The sequence below is a fragment of the Panthera pardus genome, unplaced genomic scaffold, assembly GCF_024362965.1.
Source record: "Panthera pardus isolate Hobbes unplaced genomic scaffold, ASM2436296v1 HiC_scaffold_27, whole genome shotgun sequence".
Lineage (NCBI taxonomy): Eukaryota > Metazoa > Chordata > Mammalia > Carnivora > Felidae > Panthera > Panthera pardus.
This window is the reverse complement of record NW_026526843.1, coordinates 65,066,780-65,083,880: the sequence shown is the minus strand read 5'-3', so window position 1 is coordinate 65,083,880 and position 17,101 is coordinate 65,066,780. Positions and strand designations below refer to the sequence as shown.

At 36.2% G+C, this 17,101-nt stretch overlaps 1 protein-coding gene across 2 annotated transcripts in view; it reads right to left on the bottom strand.

The window, feature by feature from the left end:
* The window catches only part of ABCB7 (ATP binding cassette subfamily B member 7), a 163,987-nt gene that overhangs the window by 62,216 nt on the left and 84,670 nt on the right, over window positions 1-17,101 (bottom strand). For both annotated transcript variants that reach the window (XM_019438180.2, XM_019438181.2), the window contains exons 2-3: window positions 11,617-11,694; window positions 9,335-9,421 (exon numbers count right to left, since the gene is read on the bottom strand). In XM_019438180.2, coding sequence (XP_019293725.2) covers window positions 9,335-9,421; window positions 11,617-11,694 — 165 coding nt within the window. The remainder of the gene's footprint in view (window positions 1-9,334; window positions 9,422-11,616; window positions 11,695-17,101) is intronic.

Genomic DNA, 17,101 nt, shown 5'->3' with positions numbered 1-17,101 from the left:
AGATATCATATGATTTCACTCATATGAGGACTTTGAGACAAAAGAGATGAACATAAGGGAAGGGAAACAAAAATAATATAAAAACAGGGAAGGAGACAAAAATGTAAGAGACTCTGAAATAGCGAGAACAAACAGAGGGCCACTGGAGGGGTTGTGGGAGGGGAGATGGGCTAAATGGGCAAGGGGCATTAAGGAATCTACTGAAATCATTGTTGCACTATATGCTAACTAATTTGGATGCAAAGTAAAATAAAATAAAATAAAATAAAATAAAATAAAATAAAATAAAATAAAATAAAATAAAATAAAATAAAATGGTAACGTACTGAATGGGAGAAGATATTTGCATACATAACTTTCATTCTGAATCTGAGGTCAATATCTTTCAACCTCAAAATATCCTGGAAAAAGAGAAACTATTTCAATTGCTTTTAAAAAGCTACTTATATCCTTAAGTTTTTACTTCCACCTATAGCCATCTTCATATTGCCAAAAAGGTATTCAGTGGAGGCAAAGGGACTTGTACTATACACTTATTTCTCATCTATTAAGCTATCAATGCATTACACAAAATTTAAGAAATATTTCAATAGTTCCATCTTTGTGGTTAAAACCTCTATATATTTTGGGCTCTTTATCAATATGTTTATTTAATACAGTTTGCAGCCCTCAGTAAAAACTCATGATAAAGTCGAGTTATAAAGCAAAGTTTAGGAAAGTAGGAGTCTTGGTATTAACTATATAGAACAAAGGTTGGGTTATTAAAAATTTCAACAAAAACACAATTTTCTAATCATGCTTAATCTCATTACTAAATCATCTCACATTTTTCTTTCTCTCAAGTTCCTGAGGCAACATTCCCATGAAATATGTAGTTTCAGCTTTTGGAGGCAGAATATTAAGAATCAAAACCAGGGGCGCCTTGGTGGCTCAGTCGGTTAACTGTCCAACTTCGGCTCAGGTAATGATCTCATGGTTTGTGGGTTCAAGCCCCCCGTCGGGCTCTGTGCTGACAGCTCGGAGCCTGGAGCCTGCCTGGGATTCTGTGTCTCATTCTCTCTGCCCCTCCCCCACTTGTGCTCTGTCTCTGTCTCACAAAAAGAAATAAATGTAAAAAAAAAATTAAAGAAAAACAAAAAAAAAATCAAAACCACACTCTGTAAAGCCAAAATAAGATCAATACATATATGTTCCAAAACTATGTTATTATCGTTGGCAAAATAATCTCCATTTTAAAAACTGAAGTATCTACTCCATTTCTGGAATAGATATTTTAAAAAAAGTTGATGCTCATTGCTGGTGAAGTTGTATTGAAATGGGTACTCTAACACGCTGTTAGTGGGAGAGTACACTGAAACAATCTTTTCAGAAAGCATTTGATACCCACCGTCAGCTTTTAAAATAATTTGCCCTTTGTGTCATGAATTCCATTTCTGGAAACTTATGCTTTAAAAAATACTTAAGAATATTCTCTAAGTCGAATCAAATTTACTTTATAAAAATTTCTTGAATCTATTTTCACTACCAACCTAATCCAAGCTATCAAATTCTCACCTAAACCACTGTAACCATCTCCTAACTGATTTCTCTGCATCTACTCTGCTCCCTATTCAATTAGTTCACCCTGCAATCAGATATTACTCCCAGTTTAAAACCCTTCAACTGCATCCTATTGCTCTTAAAGATCAAAGTCCATAACGTGGCTTGTGAGGGTCTGCTTGGCTTGGTTCCTGACCGCTTTCAGTGTTCATGCCATACTAGCTTTCTTTTCTTTTAGTTCCTCAAATATGCTATAATCCCTCCTGCCACAAGGCATTTGCATGATATCACTCATTCTGTCTGAAATAATCTCCCTCTGTACAACACCAATCCACTCCCCAATCTCTTCTAATTAGTTAACTGCCAACTCAAGCAGCACTTCTTCAGTGAGGCCTTCTCTAACCCCACTCAGGATTCTTGGCTGTATTCTTTCACATTGGAGTATTCCTCTCTTCCAGAGCATCCATTTTAGTTATAAACTACATATACAGAAGTGATTTGATTAATATCTGCTGTCCTGTTAGAATTTAAATTCCATATGAGTAGCAACTTTGTGTTTGGTGCTCACTGTTGTAACTCAATACCAAATATAGTGCCTGACATACAGTAGGTACTCAACACGTATCCATTGAATAAAAGAATGAAAAACTTAGCTATTAAGGATGTTTATTCTCATGCAGTTTTAACAGGAAAAAAGTTGGAAGCAGCCTAAATGACCAATAATGGAGAACTGTGTAAACAAATTACAGTGAATGTATAAAACAAACTGTAGCCATTCAGAAATATATGTAGTGAAACAGAAAAATGTGAAGTGAAAAAAGCAGAGCACAAAACTTATTTTTCATGTTAAAAAAGTGACGTGTGTATGAGTTTACACATGCATACAAATGGGTCTGAAAGCAATTCCCCCCAAAGTGTTAAAATAAGTAGCTGTGAGTAGATGGAATCACTGATGATTTTTTATATTCTTTTTGCTTGCTTGTATTTTCTGTAGTTCATATAGAGTAAGAAAAAAATTAGTTCATTTTGTGGGAGGAAAGTTACCCAATTTCAAGTAAATGTACACACACAGCAAGGAATGGGGGGAAACTGCCAACATATAAGAAACCCAGGACAACACATTATATTATTCAGGGTAGTTTTATATTATGGTTATTGCCCCCCAAACTCAGCAAACTATTTTTCTAGTCTCTTTCTCAGTGATTTCTCAGTCTGTTTACTGAGTAAAGTGCAACAGAAATAAAACTGTTCATATTGTACTAAAAACAGGACTACATTCCTGGCTGCTTTAAAGATAAAAGGTGGTGCTTAGAATTCTCTCTTTCTCTCTCTCTCTCCCTCCCCTTCCCTCTCTCCCTCTCCCACTCACTCTCCGTCAAATAAATAAACTTTAAATATATATATATATAAGTTGGCAAAAATATGAAATGCTGAAAATACAGTTCTTAATGTTTTATTTTATACACACATATACTCACATATGTTCTCATAACCAGTAAGGTATTTTTAAATGGGGATAAGGCTATAATTTTAAAAGTCACTTTTTCAATTGAACTATTACTAAATAAATATAATTTAATGCATTATAACTCAAATTGAGGCATTCAACCACTTTCCCATTTCACAGGTTTTATCTTATTTTTCTTGATGGAATAATGACAAAAAGGCCCTGCTTCTGCATATCTTTAGAAATACTCTCTCCTGTCAAAACCATCTACAACAGATCCCAAAATTTTTCAATTACGACACAGAGAAGTTATGGCTAAGAGCAAGAAAATTATTCTAGTTGGCTTAATAGTGCATAAAATGTCACCATTTCATTTAACAAAATGGGTTCTGAAGTTGTGTAATCATGCATTATGAGTCCATTCAGCTATAAAGTACATGACTTAAGTTATACATTAGATACCTATAAAGTTTCAAAAACATCTTTTTTATAAGTGGAGGCTAAATCAAAAAGGAATTTCAGAGGCTGAGGCACAGTTTTAAAGAATTTTAAACCAACTCATTCCGGCTGTACAAGAGTAAAATAAAATAACATGGGGAGGTCTCGATACAGATCCTGAAAGATCATATATCACATTTCAAAATCACCACAATCATCATACTGTGAACAGCCATAATTCATACATTGGATACACAATGGTAATCCTAAAAGACAAAAGGGTTATCTAAAGCCACAAGCTTGAGACTGAATTCAAAATCACCTTCATATCAACTTACCTTTTCATTTCAGACTAAGAAACACAAATAGTATACATACCCTTTTAAGATCACATTCTTAAAGAAAGGGTAGAAAATATTGGAAATGGTTAATGAGGATAACAAGAAATTGGCTTATTTGAAAACATACTGTGTAAGGAGTAATCACAGTATAGGAAAACAAACAAACAATGATTTAAGGAAAGGAAGTTCTTTTGCAGGGGTAAAAATTCCTGAAGTAGCCAGTGGTTGAAATCATAATTTTTATTTAAGCCTCACTTACACATAAACAGAACACATAAATTTCTTTCACTTTTCTGTTTATCATTTTCAAAATAAATAGAATTTAAAAATTATTTTTAAAACATAATTGTGAGACACCTGGGTGGCTCAGTCAGTTAAAGTGACTGACTTCAGCTCAGATCATGATCTCATAGTTCTTGGGTTGGAGCCCCACGTTGGACTGTGTGCTGACTGCTCAGAGTCTGGAGCCTGCTTCTGATTCTGTGTCTCCATCTCTTTCTGCCCCTTCCCTGCTTGCGCTCTTTCTGTCTCTCAAAAATAATAAATAAATGGTCAAAATAAAAACATAACTGTGATGACATATTATAACAAAAGCTCTCTAAATTTGAATGCTTTAGAAATATCATTAAAAGGCCTACAAAAGTAGGAGTGAATCTACTTTCCTGTTTGCTAAATAACAATATATACAATGCTGCCTTCTTGCTAAAGCTAAATATAAATAGCCTCAAATTTAAAATATGGAACTGACATTTTAAGCCCCATTAAAACTAGTACTATGTTATAGTATGAGGAATAAAAGTTTTTACAGAGGTCTCAACTACGTACTGGAATTAGCTTGCTATACTAAAGGAAATCAATTGGATTCAGAAAAAAAAAACACAAAAGTAATGTAAGAAGGAATGTAAATGGGCTAAGATTTCTGTATGATAACAAAATGAGTTTGGAAGAAAATACTTAGGAACATCAGAGAGCTGTTAAAGAGGAGATGAAAGTAACTGAAAATAAGGTGGGCCAACATAAAAAAAATAGGTGCTACAAAAAGAGATGATACCAGAAACAACACTCAATAAATATTTATTCAATTAATAAATTATCTATTCTTAAACACATGAGGATACATTGTCATTAATATTCAGAAGGCATAGCTATTATTTGATTTATTAAATCATCTTAATAATCTAAGTGAGAGATCTTTAAATATTTAAATTTTTTTAATATTTATTTATTTTTGAGAGACAGAGAGAGACAGTGTGAGCAGGGGAGGGGCAGAGAGAGAGGGAGACACAGAATCAGAAGCAGGCTCCAGGCTCTGAGCTGTCAGCACAGAGCCCGATGTGGAGCTTGAACCCACAAACCGTGAGATCATGACCTGAGCCGAAGTTGGACGCTTAACCAACTGAGCCACCCAGGTGCCCCCAGATCTTTAAATATTTTTAAATATTTACTTATTTGGTACTAATACAGAGCTTCATAAGCCTTATGAGGCTAGACAGACAAAAAGAAATAATGAAAGGAATATCTACTTGTGCACAGGGAGCTGAAACAGCACAATCACAGCATGGTGAGCCAAAAACAGATGCATAAATAAAATTAGGTGCATATGACTCAATAGGGTATAACTGTTTATATGGATCAGTGCTAAATTCAGTAGTGTGACCTGAGGGAGAGATGTAGTCCCTCACAGCCATAAGCGCTGTAAATGAATACCTATAGCTAATAACTATGTGAGCAGGGCACAAAAAGGAAAATAAAAAAATTAAAACACATCTGAAGCAACTCACTGGGTAGAATTTTAAGATATTAAAGAAAACTGTGTATTAATAAGCTACATGTATGCTTTGCTTCTCAGGTCAGTAACTTCATATCTTTTACTAGAAAAGGTTATCAAGCACTGATTCAAGAACAATTTTTTCCACCAAGAGTCCATTGCTTCCAAGGGTGTGTAGCCTAATGGACTTTCATAAGAAAATAAAAGAGTAAGAAAAAAAGAAAATGAGCTTTTGATAAAGGTAACAGAATCACCTTTTCTTTAACTGATATGGGATTTATCTAAGAATTCTAGTTTTAAAGACATTGCTAAATTCAGGGGGTTCCTGGCTGGCTCAGTCAGTAGAGCATGTGACTCTTGATCTTGGGGTTGTGAGTTCGAGCTCCACATTGGGTGTAGAGATTACTTCAAGAAAAAAATCATATTCCTGAATTCTAATAGCAAGAAATGTTCTAATCCTAGATCAAGGGACTAGTTTATAAAGAAACTACTTAGGGGCAAAGTTTGTGGTGAGGAAGAATAAAATATATACTAAAAATTTTGGATGCAATTTGTTTTGTATAAATGTGTGCTACAGACTGAATGCTTTTTCCCTAAAGAACCAATTAAGCAGCAAATAATGTGGAAATGCCCACAATTTCATGGATAAGCAAACTGTCCAGAGAAGAGAACTGTCTCTTCAATCCATGCTAAAGGTAAGTAACTGCAATTAAAGGAATAAATTCAATCACTACTTCAATACTGTTAGAAATAACAGTGGCTTGATAAAAGCTAGGTCAAAATGTAAGGGTTAAATTGCAGTGTAGGGCTAACCTGTAGCCTTGGGAAATAACAGCTTTGTTTTGACACTGTAGGTTAAGAGATAACAGCCTTGTCCTATCAATCAAGGGAACAAAAGTTCAAGGGAAATCAACTGGATTGGTGTTTGACTGGATTGGGACAAGGGCATGTTGAGAACTTTGAAAAAGTGGGCCAGAGGCAGGGTCAAGGAGGTCAACTGGTTGCGGCTTAATGGCAGAAGGTCTGAACTGTTTCCACCCCCATCTGGGAACTATTTCTTTGTTCTGTTCCCAGGTGATGAGGAGATGATGTGGTCGGCTATAAAAACTCTGTACCCCGGCTGTTCGAGGCCACACTCTGGTCAAGAGTGTCGGTCCCAATTGGTCGGCCTTGCCTCTCATTGCAATAAACTTTGCTGTGACTGTCACTGGTGCCTTTAGCATTCTGTTTCAGGAGTCATGTGGATGCAACAAAAAGACAAGCAAGTTGAGCAGATGTCTAATGGAAAAATTGAGAGGGTAACTGAAGAATTTCTCCAATATTACTGGGAATATAAGTATACAATAAGTTTATAGATAACAGATGAAAGATCTATTATCAGGAAAAGCTCTATTATTATTAATTTCTCTGTACCTTAAGGTTTGTTTTCTATACTCTATTAGTCTGATACTAGAGTGAAAAGGTCCTAAAATGGCTTATGGTACATACGAAATATATTTGTACTCAACAGTCAACTTAATAATGTATAATAAAAAAATAACAAGCTGACTGATATTCACATTGGCCAGTCAGTAAATTCCCTATCCCAAGGGAAGTCAATTGGAAAAATGAGATGAAGATCATAAGGCTACTTGATGATGTATAAAATCAGAGCTAGAAAACAGCCTCTCCATGTCATCCAAGTATTCTTGCCCATTGGTCTAAGTGTCCATTCAGTTGAACAAGCCTGGAGAATTGTTATTCCATTATCTCCCCAGGACTCCAATTTTTTAATACTCCAAGCTGTTGTTCCACTCCTGATTATATCAAGTTTTATACCAAAGCTCTCTGATTGCTCTAGTACATGTTAATCTCTCTTGTAATACTACTAGCTTCTGACTATATCCAATGAGGATCTGCTTCAAACATAAAAAAAGAGTATGTCAAGCAAAGTCTGGAAAGTAGTCCTTATTTTAAGTTCTTCATTATTCATGTTATTATCAGCACAGAATTAACTAATTAGTAAACTAACTCATTCTTCAAAAGAAGCACATTATAAAAGGTTAAATGCAGGAGTATAGCACCGAAATTCTTCAAAAATCTGAAGATTCTATTATAAAACAAATAATTTGTTAATTTCTCTATTTTTTAATATGAAATTTATTGTCAAATTGGTTTCCATACAACACCCAGTGCTCATCCCAACAGGTGCCCTTCTCAATGCCCATCACCCACTTTGCCCTCCCTCCAACCCCCATCAACCCTCTAATTTATCCATTTTAAAAACAAGAGCTTCCAGGGGTGCCTGGGTGGCTTGGTCGGTTAAGCGTCCAAATTTGGCTCGGGTCATGATCTCACGGTCCGTGAGTTCGAGCCCCGCTTCGGGCTCTGTGCTGACAGCTCAGAGCCTGGAGCCTGTTTCAGATTCTGTGTCTCCCTCTCTCTCTGCCCCTCCCCTGTTCATGCTCTGTCTCTCTCTGTCTCAAAAATAAATAAACGTTTAAAAAAAAAAAAAAACAAGAGCTTTCAAATACTGAAACCACCACTGTTTTTCCATAATCCCCTTTACTACAGAGATTGGATAAACAGATGATTTAAATACCTCCTGAGCAGCATTATTATTTTTGTTAGTAGTGTTAAGAACATCCAAGTGGTACAGCCCACTGTGGAAAACAGTATGGAGGTTCCTCAAAAAGTTAAAAATAGAACTACCTTAAGATCCAGCAATCACACAAGTGGGTATTTACACAAAGAATACAAGAATCTAATTCAAAGGGATACATGCACCCCTATGTTCATAGCAGCATTATTTACAATAGCCAAGATATGGAAGCAACCCAAGTGTCCACTGATTGATGAATACACACACACACTGGAATATTATTCAGCCATCAAAAAGAATGAAGTCTTGCCATTTGTAACAACATGGATGGAACCTGAGAGTATACTGCTTAGCAAAATGAGTGAATCAGAGAAAGACAAATACCCATATGATTTAATTCATACGTAGAAATTTAAGAAACAAAACAAACAAGCAAAGGGGAAAACAATAGAGAGAGACAAAAAAGGAAACAGACTCTTAATTACAGAGAACAATCTGATGGTTACCAGATGGAAGGGGGTGGGGAATGGGTTAAATAGGTGATGGGGAGGGATTAAGGAGTACACTTGTTTGTTGTGCTCAGCACTGAGTGATATATGGAAATGCTGAATTACTGTATTATATACCTGAAAATAATATAACACTGTATATTAACTAACTGGAATTAAAATAAGAACTTTAAAAAAATATGAAAAAAAGAATATGGATAATTAAATGAATGGAACAGGTAGATGGAAGATTTATCAGGAAGCTAGGGGACATTCTAGGATCTTTCTAAACTAAGTGTACAGAAGGGGAAATGTTAACCACAACACATACACATACACACACACACACACACACACACACACACACACACACACAAATTGCTTCTAAGTGCTAAATCTAATTTACCTATTTATTTATAAGGCTGGATTATATAACAAATAACATCAACCAATGCTATTTTAAGTGAATAAATAAAATATTTAGGTTGATAACTTTTTTCTTTTTTTAGTCAATCATGATATTTTTTGTTTGTTTTAAGCCCAAGAAAGTCTCAGCCATATAACCATGGTCAATTCATAACGTTTTGCATTAGAAAACCTGTGGTAATAAGAGTCAATCAAAATACTCTGGAAGATAATAATCTTGAATGTGTGTGTGTGTGTGCGCGTGCGTGCATTCTGCGCAAATACAGTATGTATAAGAATTTGTAGTTACTTGTTATTCACTCTTACCCCTTCTTTTGGGTCTGTGTGGAGTCCTCCTCCTGCATGACCATGCCAACATGTCCTCTTTTCTATCAGTGGCCATGCCTGGAGAGCCTAGTTGAAGATGATACCAAGTCATCCATTAGCTATTACAGAATTTCAGATCTTTAAAACTCTGACTTAGCCTAATCTAATGAATGTATCACATACAAATTCATAGGCATAGCTTTTAACCTAGCATAACAAAGCAAAACACCTTCACGATTAGCTTACAATACACTTACACAAAGATACTGAAATATAACTAATATTCATTCAGAATTACTTTCTCTAAAGAGCTTTTGAAATGAATGTTTAAGAACTTTGACTTATATTACACTTCTATTTGATTTATACCAGCTTTCTTATTGTCATTTGCTACCATAGTACTATGTAATCTGTTACTCTTATCATTGGCAAAGAATATCCTAGGGTTAACTAATTATATCCCACTTGTTTTCCACATGTATACATTTTTGCTTTATAATTTAATATAGTTCATTTTATATAACTGATTCTTTTCCTTATTCTTTCTCATATATATATGTGTGTAGATATATATACATATATATATATATATATATATATACATACATGAGTATTTAAAAAAAATTTTTTTAACGTTTATTCATTTTTTGATAGAGACAGAACATGAGTGGGGCAGGGGTAGAGAGAGAGGGAGACACAGAATCTGAAGCAGGCTCAAGGCTTTGAACTGACAGCACAGAGCCTGACATGGGGCTTGTACTCATGGACTGTGAGACCATGACCTGAGCTGAAGTTGGACACTTAACCAACTGAGCCACCCAGGTGTCCCTATATATGTATTTTTAATGCTTACTGTCTATCTTATGCTATAGTAATATGCATGCGTGTTGTGTCTTTCCTATTACATGGTAAGTTTCTTGAAATTAAGCCAGTCTCTTTTATCCTTGTATCTCCCATGGTTTATACCACAGTGTCTTGTATGTGGGCAGGGTAGTTTTCAATGCTTAATGGATTAGCTTATAAAACAGAGCTATCTATAAATCTCTCAACTAGCCTTGAAAATATGAAACATCTTGCCTACTACAAATTTCTAAAATAGGTCTTAAGAATGATTCTTAGGTTAGAGAAATATATAAGTTAAATTATTTGAGAAATATAAAGTTACTAAGACAGTAAAGATTAGACTCAAAATTTAAATTGGTAATATTTAAAGTTTTCCTCAGTTAAAACATAATGAAATGAATACATATAATAATGTATAATAATGCTTCTTCAGTAGCCATAATAATCAATAATTAATTAATTAATGAAGGACACAGTACTTTACAAACACAAATGTGTATCAGTGCTAAATCCTAATAGTATGAGCTTTTGGGTCAAGCTATGAAAATGGAATCACAAAAACCAAAAGTGTCTTCCTATTTGCACCAGTTGAGAACAAAAAATCTAATTGCCATAAATGGGTTACTGATTCTTGGATCAACAATCTTAAAGCATTTTTAAAGGGAAAACATCAAAATACAAATTTTAGTGTGATAATGTCTCTGTGACATTTTTTTCCATCTAAAAGACTGAGTAACAAATTATATCAAGCACTCTGATGAATACCACAGAAGATAATAAGTTCTCAACAAAGCAAAAGTTTGAAATGTTATTCACTTTTATAGCCTCTGCATAAATTAGAACAATGCCTTGTACTTTAAAGGCAAATAACTGTTAGAAATAATAAACGTAGTACTCAGGGTTTAGACTGTCTTCTAATTTTCCAACCTTTCCCATCTTGGAGAATTGCCTGTATAATTTCAGAACACTGAGAAATTTTGAAGTTGTCTTTCACTTATATTAACAATGAAAAATAACGTTTATCAACAAGTAAACTAAGCATCAGGCTCTAATAAGCATAGAGTCCCTGAACATCTTCTAGGGTAAAGGGCTTTCACTCATTTGAAAATCTTATAGCATTCCATACATCAGATACAAATTACCAGGATAATTTTAAGGTCAACAAGCTGATATTACATTTATAAAAAGTATTCTGAAAATGTTACTGTAGCTGGCACTGATCTCAAGAGATTCTGATAGATCTTTCCAGGAGTGAAAAAATAATCAAGATATCTATCCCTATTTCTATGAGCAAAAACATAATTTCTTATTCATCTTTCTATTTAGAAAAAAATAAAAAGAGGAATTGAGAAATACAAAATATATAGTATAAATTTGAAAATGCTGAAAGAAATGCACACTTTTCTGAGTTATATGTAGAAGTATCTGCTTAATCTTACCCTGGTAACATGTAGTAACTGTCTTAAGTTGCCTTTTCCCAGTCTCTGCCATGTAGTATGTCTTAATGACTCTGGGATCTACAGAAGAGAAAAAAAGGAAGAACTTTCAGAGTAAATAATATTAAGAGATTTCCTCTATTCTCCTGTATACATCTGTTACATCCATCTGATCTAAAATGTCATTGAAATTTACTATTTTCTTGTTGATTTTCTGACTGGATGATCTATCCATTGATGTAAGTCGGGTGTTAATGCTCCCTACTATTATTATATTACTATCAATTTCTTCCTTTATGTCTTAGACCAGTTGCTTTATATATTTAGGTGCTCCCATGTTGGTTGCATAGGTATTTATAATTGTTGATTTCTCATTCTGGATTATTCCTTTTATTATTATGTAGTGTCCTACTTGGTATTTTGTTACCCTCTTTATTTTAAAGTGTATTTTGTAAATACTGCTACCCCAGCTTTCTTTTCACTTCCATTTGCATGATAAACTTTTTCCATACCTTCACTATCAATCTGTATATATTTAGGTCTGAATGGAGTCTCTTATTAAGAAAGGGTGCTGGATTTTGTCAAAGGCCTTTTCTGCATCGATTGACAGGATCATATGGTTCTTATCTTTTTTTTTTGTTAATGTGATGTATCACGTTGATTGATTTGCGAATGTTGAACCAGCCCTGCATCCCAGGAATGAATCCCATTTGATCATGGTGAATAATTCTTTTTATATGCCATTGAATTCGATTTGCTAGTATCTTATTGAGAATTTTTGCATCCATATTCATCAGGGATATTGGCCTGTAGTTCTCTTTTTTTACTGGGTCTCTGTCTGGTTTAGGAATCAAAGTAATACTGGCTTCATAGAATGAGTCTGGAAGTTTTCCTTCCCTTTCTATTTCTTGGTATAGCTTGAGAAGGATAGGTATTATCTCTGCTTTAAACGTCTGGTAGAACTCCCCTGGGAAGCCATCTGGTCCTGGACTCTTATTTGTTGGGAGATTTTTGATAACCGATTCAATTTCTTCGCTGGTTATGGGTCTGTTCAAGCTTTCTATTTCCTCCTGATTGAGTTCTGGAAGAGTGTGGGTGTTTAGGAATTTGTCCATTTCTTCCAGGTTGTCCAATTTGCTGGCATATAATTTTTCATAGTATTCCCTGATAATTGTTTGTACCTCTGAGGGATTGGTTGTAATCATTCCATTTTCATTCATGATTTTATCTATTTGGGTCATCTCCCTTTTCTTTTTGAGAAGCCTGGCTAGAGGTTTGCCAATTTTGTTTATTTTTTCAAAAAACCAACTCTTGGTTTCGTTGATCTGCTCTACCGTTTTTTTAGATTCTATATTGTTATTTCTGCTCTGATCTTTATTATTTCTCTTCTTCTGCTGGGTTTAGGCTGCCTTTGCTGTTCTGCTTCTATTTCCTTTAGGTGTGCTGTTAGATTTTGTATTTGGGATTTTTCTTGTTTCTTGAGATAGGCCTGGATTGCAATGTATTTTCCTCTCAGGACTGCCTTCGCTGCATCCCAAAGCGTTTGGATTGTTGTCTTTTCATTTTCGTTTGTTTCCATATATTTTTTAATTTCTTCTCTAATTGCCTGGTTGACCCACCCATTCGTTAGTAGGGTGTTCTTTAACCTCCATGCTTTTGGAGGTTTTCCAGACTTTTTCCTGCGGTTGATTTCAAGCTTCACAGCATTGTGGTCTGAAAGTATACATGGTATAATTTCAATTCTTGTAAACTTATGAAGGGCTGTTTTGTGACCCAGTATATGATCTATCTTGGAGAATGTTCCATGTGCACTCGAGAAGAAAGTATATTCTGTTGCTTTGGGATGCAGAGTTCTAAATATATCTGTCAAGTCCATCTGATCCAATGTATCATTCAGGGCCCTTGTTTCTTTATTGACCCTGTGTCTAGATGATCTATCCATTTCTGTAAGTGGGGTGTTAAAGTCCCCTGCAACGACCACATTCTTATCAATAAGGTTGCTTATGTTTATGAGTAATTGTTTTATATATTTGGGGGCTCTGGTATTCGGTGCGTAGATGTTTATAATTGTTAGCTCTTCCTGATGGATAGACCCTGTAACTATTATATAATGCCCGTCTTCATCTCTTGTTACAGCCTTTAATTTAAAGTCTAGTTTGTCTGATATAAGTATGGCTACTCCAGCTTTCTTTTGGCTTCCAGTGGCATGATAAATAGTTCTCCATCCCCTCACTCTCAATCTAAAGGTGTCCTCAGATCTAAAATGAGTCTCTTGTAGACAGCAAATAGATGGGTCTTGTTTTTTTATCCATTCTGACACTCTTTGTCTTTTGGTTGGCGCATTTAATCCATTTACATTCAGTGTTATTACAGAAAGATACCGCTTTAGAGTCATTGTGATGTCTGTATGTTTTATGCTTGTAGTGATGTCTCTGGTACTTTGTCTCACAGGATCCCCCTTAGGATCTCTTGTAGGGCTAGATTAGTGGTGACAAATTCCTTCAGTTTTTGTTTGTTTGGGAAGACCTTTATCTCTCCTATTCTAAATGACAGACTTGCTGGATAAAGGATTCTCGGCTGCATATTTTTTCTGTTTAGCACACTGAAGATATCGTGCCAAGCCTTTCTGGCCTGCCAAGTTTCAAAAGAGAGATCAGTCACGAGTCTTATAGGTCTCCCTTTATATGTGAGGGCACGTTTATCCCTTGCTGCTTTCAGAATTTTCTCTTTATCCTTGTATTTTGCCAGTTTCACTATGATATGTCGTGCAGAAGATCGATTCAAGTTACGTCTGAAGGGAGTTCTCTGTGCCTCTTGGATTTCAATGCCTTTTTCCTTCCCCAGTTCAGGGAAGTTCTCAGCTATAATTTCTTCAAGTACCCCTTCAGCACCTTTCCCTCTCTCTTCCTCCTCTGGGATACCAATTATACATATATTATTTCTTTTTAGTGTATCACTTAGTTCTCTAATTTTCCCCTCATACTCCTGGATTTTTTTATCTCTCTTTCTCTCAGCTTCCTCTTTTTCCATAACTTTATCTTCTAGTTCACCTATTCTCTCCTCTGCCTCTTCAATCCGAGCTGTCGTCATTTCCATTTTGTTTTGCATTTCGTTTAAAGCGCTTTTCAGCTCCTCGTGACTGTTCCTTAGTCCCTTGATCTCTGTGGCAAGAGATTCTCTGCTGTCCTCTATACTGTTTTCAAGCCCAGCGATTAATTTTATGACTATTATTCTAAATTCACTTTCTGTTATATTATTTAAATCCTTTTTGATCAGCTCATTGGCTGTTGTTATTTCCTGGAGATTCTTCTGAGGGGAATTCTTCCGTTTGGTCATTTTGGATAGTCCCTGGCGTGGTGAGGACCTGCAGTGCCCTTCCCCTGTGCTGTGGTGTATAACTGGAGTTGGTAGGCGGAGCCGCAGTCCGACCTGATGTCTGCCCCCAGTCCACCGCTGGGGCCACAGTCAGACTGGTGTGTGCCTTCTCTTCCCCTCTCCTAGGGGCGGGATTCACTGTGGGGTGGCTTGGCCCGTCTGGGCTATTTGCACACTGCCAGGCTTGTGGTGCTGGGGATCTGGCGTATTAGCTGGAGTGGGTAGGCAAGGTGCACGGGGGCAGGAGGGGTAGGCTTAGCTCTCTTCTCCTTAGGTGATCCACTTCAGGAGGGGCCCTGTGGCAGTGGGAGGGAGTCAGATCCGCTGCCGGAGGTTTGGCTCCGCAGAAGCACAGAGTTGGGTGTTTGCGCGGAGCGAGCAAGTTCCCTGGCAGGAACTGGTTCCTTTTGGGATTTTGGCTGGGGGATGGGTGGGGGAGATGGCGCTGGCGAGCGTCTTTGTTCCCCGCCAAGCTGAGCTCTGTCTTCCGGGGGCTCAGCAACTCTTGCTCCCTTTGTCCTCCAGCCTTCCCGCTTTCCGAGCAGAGCTGTTAACTTATGACCTCCCAGACGCTAAGTCGCGCTTGCTGTCGGAACACAGTCCGTCCGGCCCCTCCGCTTTTGCCAACCAGACTCGGGGGCTCTGCTTGGCCGGTGAGCCGCCCCTCCGCCCCGGCTCCCTCCCGCCAGTCCGTGGAGTGCGCACCGCCTCGCCGCCCTTCCTACCCTCTTCCGTGGGCCTCTCGTCTGTGCTTGGCTCCGGAGACTCCGTTCTCTGAATGGAGTCTCTTATAGGAAGCATACAGTCTTACAATTTTGTCAATTCAGTCACCTTTTGTCTTTTAATTGAAGCAGTCCATTTACATTTAAATCAATTATTGACAGGTATGTACCTACTGCCATTATGTCACTTGTTTTACAGTTGTTTTTGCAGTTCTTTTCTCTTCCTTTCTTCTCTTGCTGTCTTAAATTGTGGTTGGATGGCTTTCTTTAGTGTTATGCTTGGATTCCTTTCTCTTTATTTTTTGTGTATTTACTATAGGTTTGGGGTTTGTGGTTACCATTAGGTTCATATATACCATCTAAAGTGTGTAGCAGTCTATATTCAGTTGGTGGTCACTGAAGATGGAACCCATTCTAAAAGCACTCAATTTTTTTTACCACCCCCATGTTTTATGTATATGATACTATACTTTATATCCTTATATTTTGTGAACCTCTTGACTGATTTTTGAATATATAATTGATTTTAATGTTTTTGTACTTTAACCTCCATACTGGTTTTATAAGTTATTAATCTACTATTTCTATTTTATGTTTGCATTTACCTATGAATTTTTTCCTTTCATAATTTTCTTACTCCTAAGTATGGACTTTTCTTTCTATTCAAAGAATTCCCTTTAATTTTTCTTGAAGGCTGCTGTAAGGGTTATGAACTCCTTTAACTTTTGTTTATCTGGGAAACACTTTATCTCTCCTCCTATTCTGAATGATAACCTTGCTGGGTATTCTTGGTTGCAGACTTTTTTTCCTTTCAGCACTTTAAATATATGCCACTTCCTTCCAGACTGCAACACTTCTGCTGAAAAATCAGCTGAAAGCCTTATGTGGTTTCCCACATGATATATATAATATATATTCAAAAAAATTCCATCCAAAAAGAGCATAATACACATTCTCTTAAAGTACACATGGAACATTTTCCAGGACAAATCACATATTAGGCCACAAAACAAGTCTCAATAAATTTGAAAAGAAAGTCATATCATGCATGTTTTCTGACCACAACAGTATGAACCTAGAAATCAGTAGGAAGGATAATCTGGAAACAACACAAATACATGAAGGCTAAATAACATGCTACTAAACAATGAATGACTCAAGAAATCAAAGAGGAAATAAAAAAATGCATGGAGATAAATGAAAACACAACAGTAAAAATCTTTGGGATGCAGAAAGGCTGTAAGGGGGAAGTTTCTAGCAATAGAGGCCTACTTCAAGAAACAAGAAATATCTCAAATAAACCACCTAAACTTACACCTAAAGGAGCTACAAAAAGAAGAACATGAAAAGCCCCCAAAAAGTAGAGGCAGTACATGATAAAAAATTACACA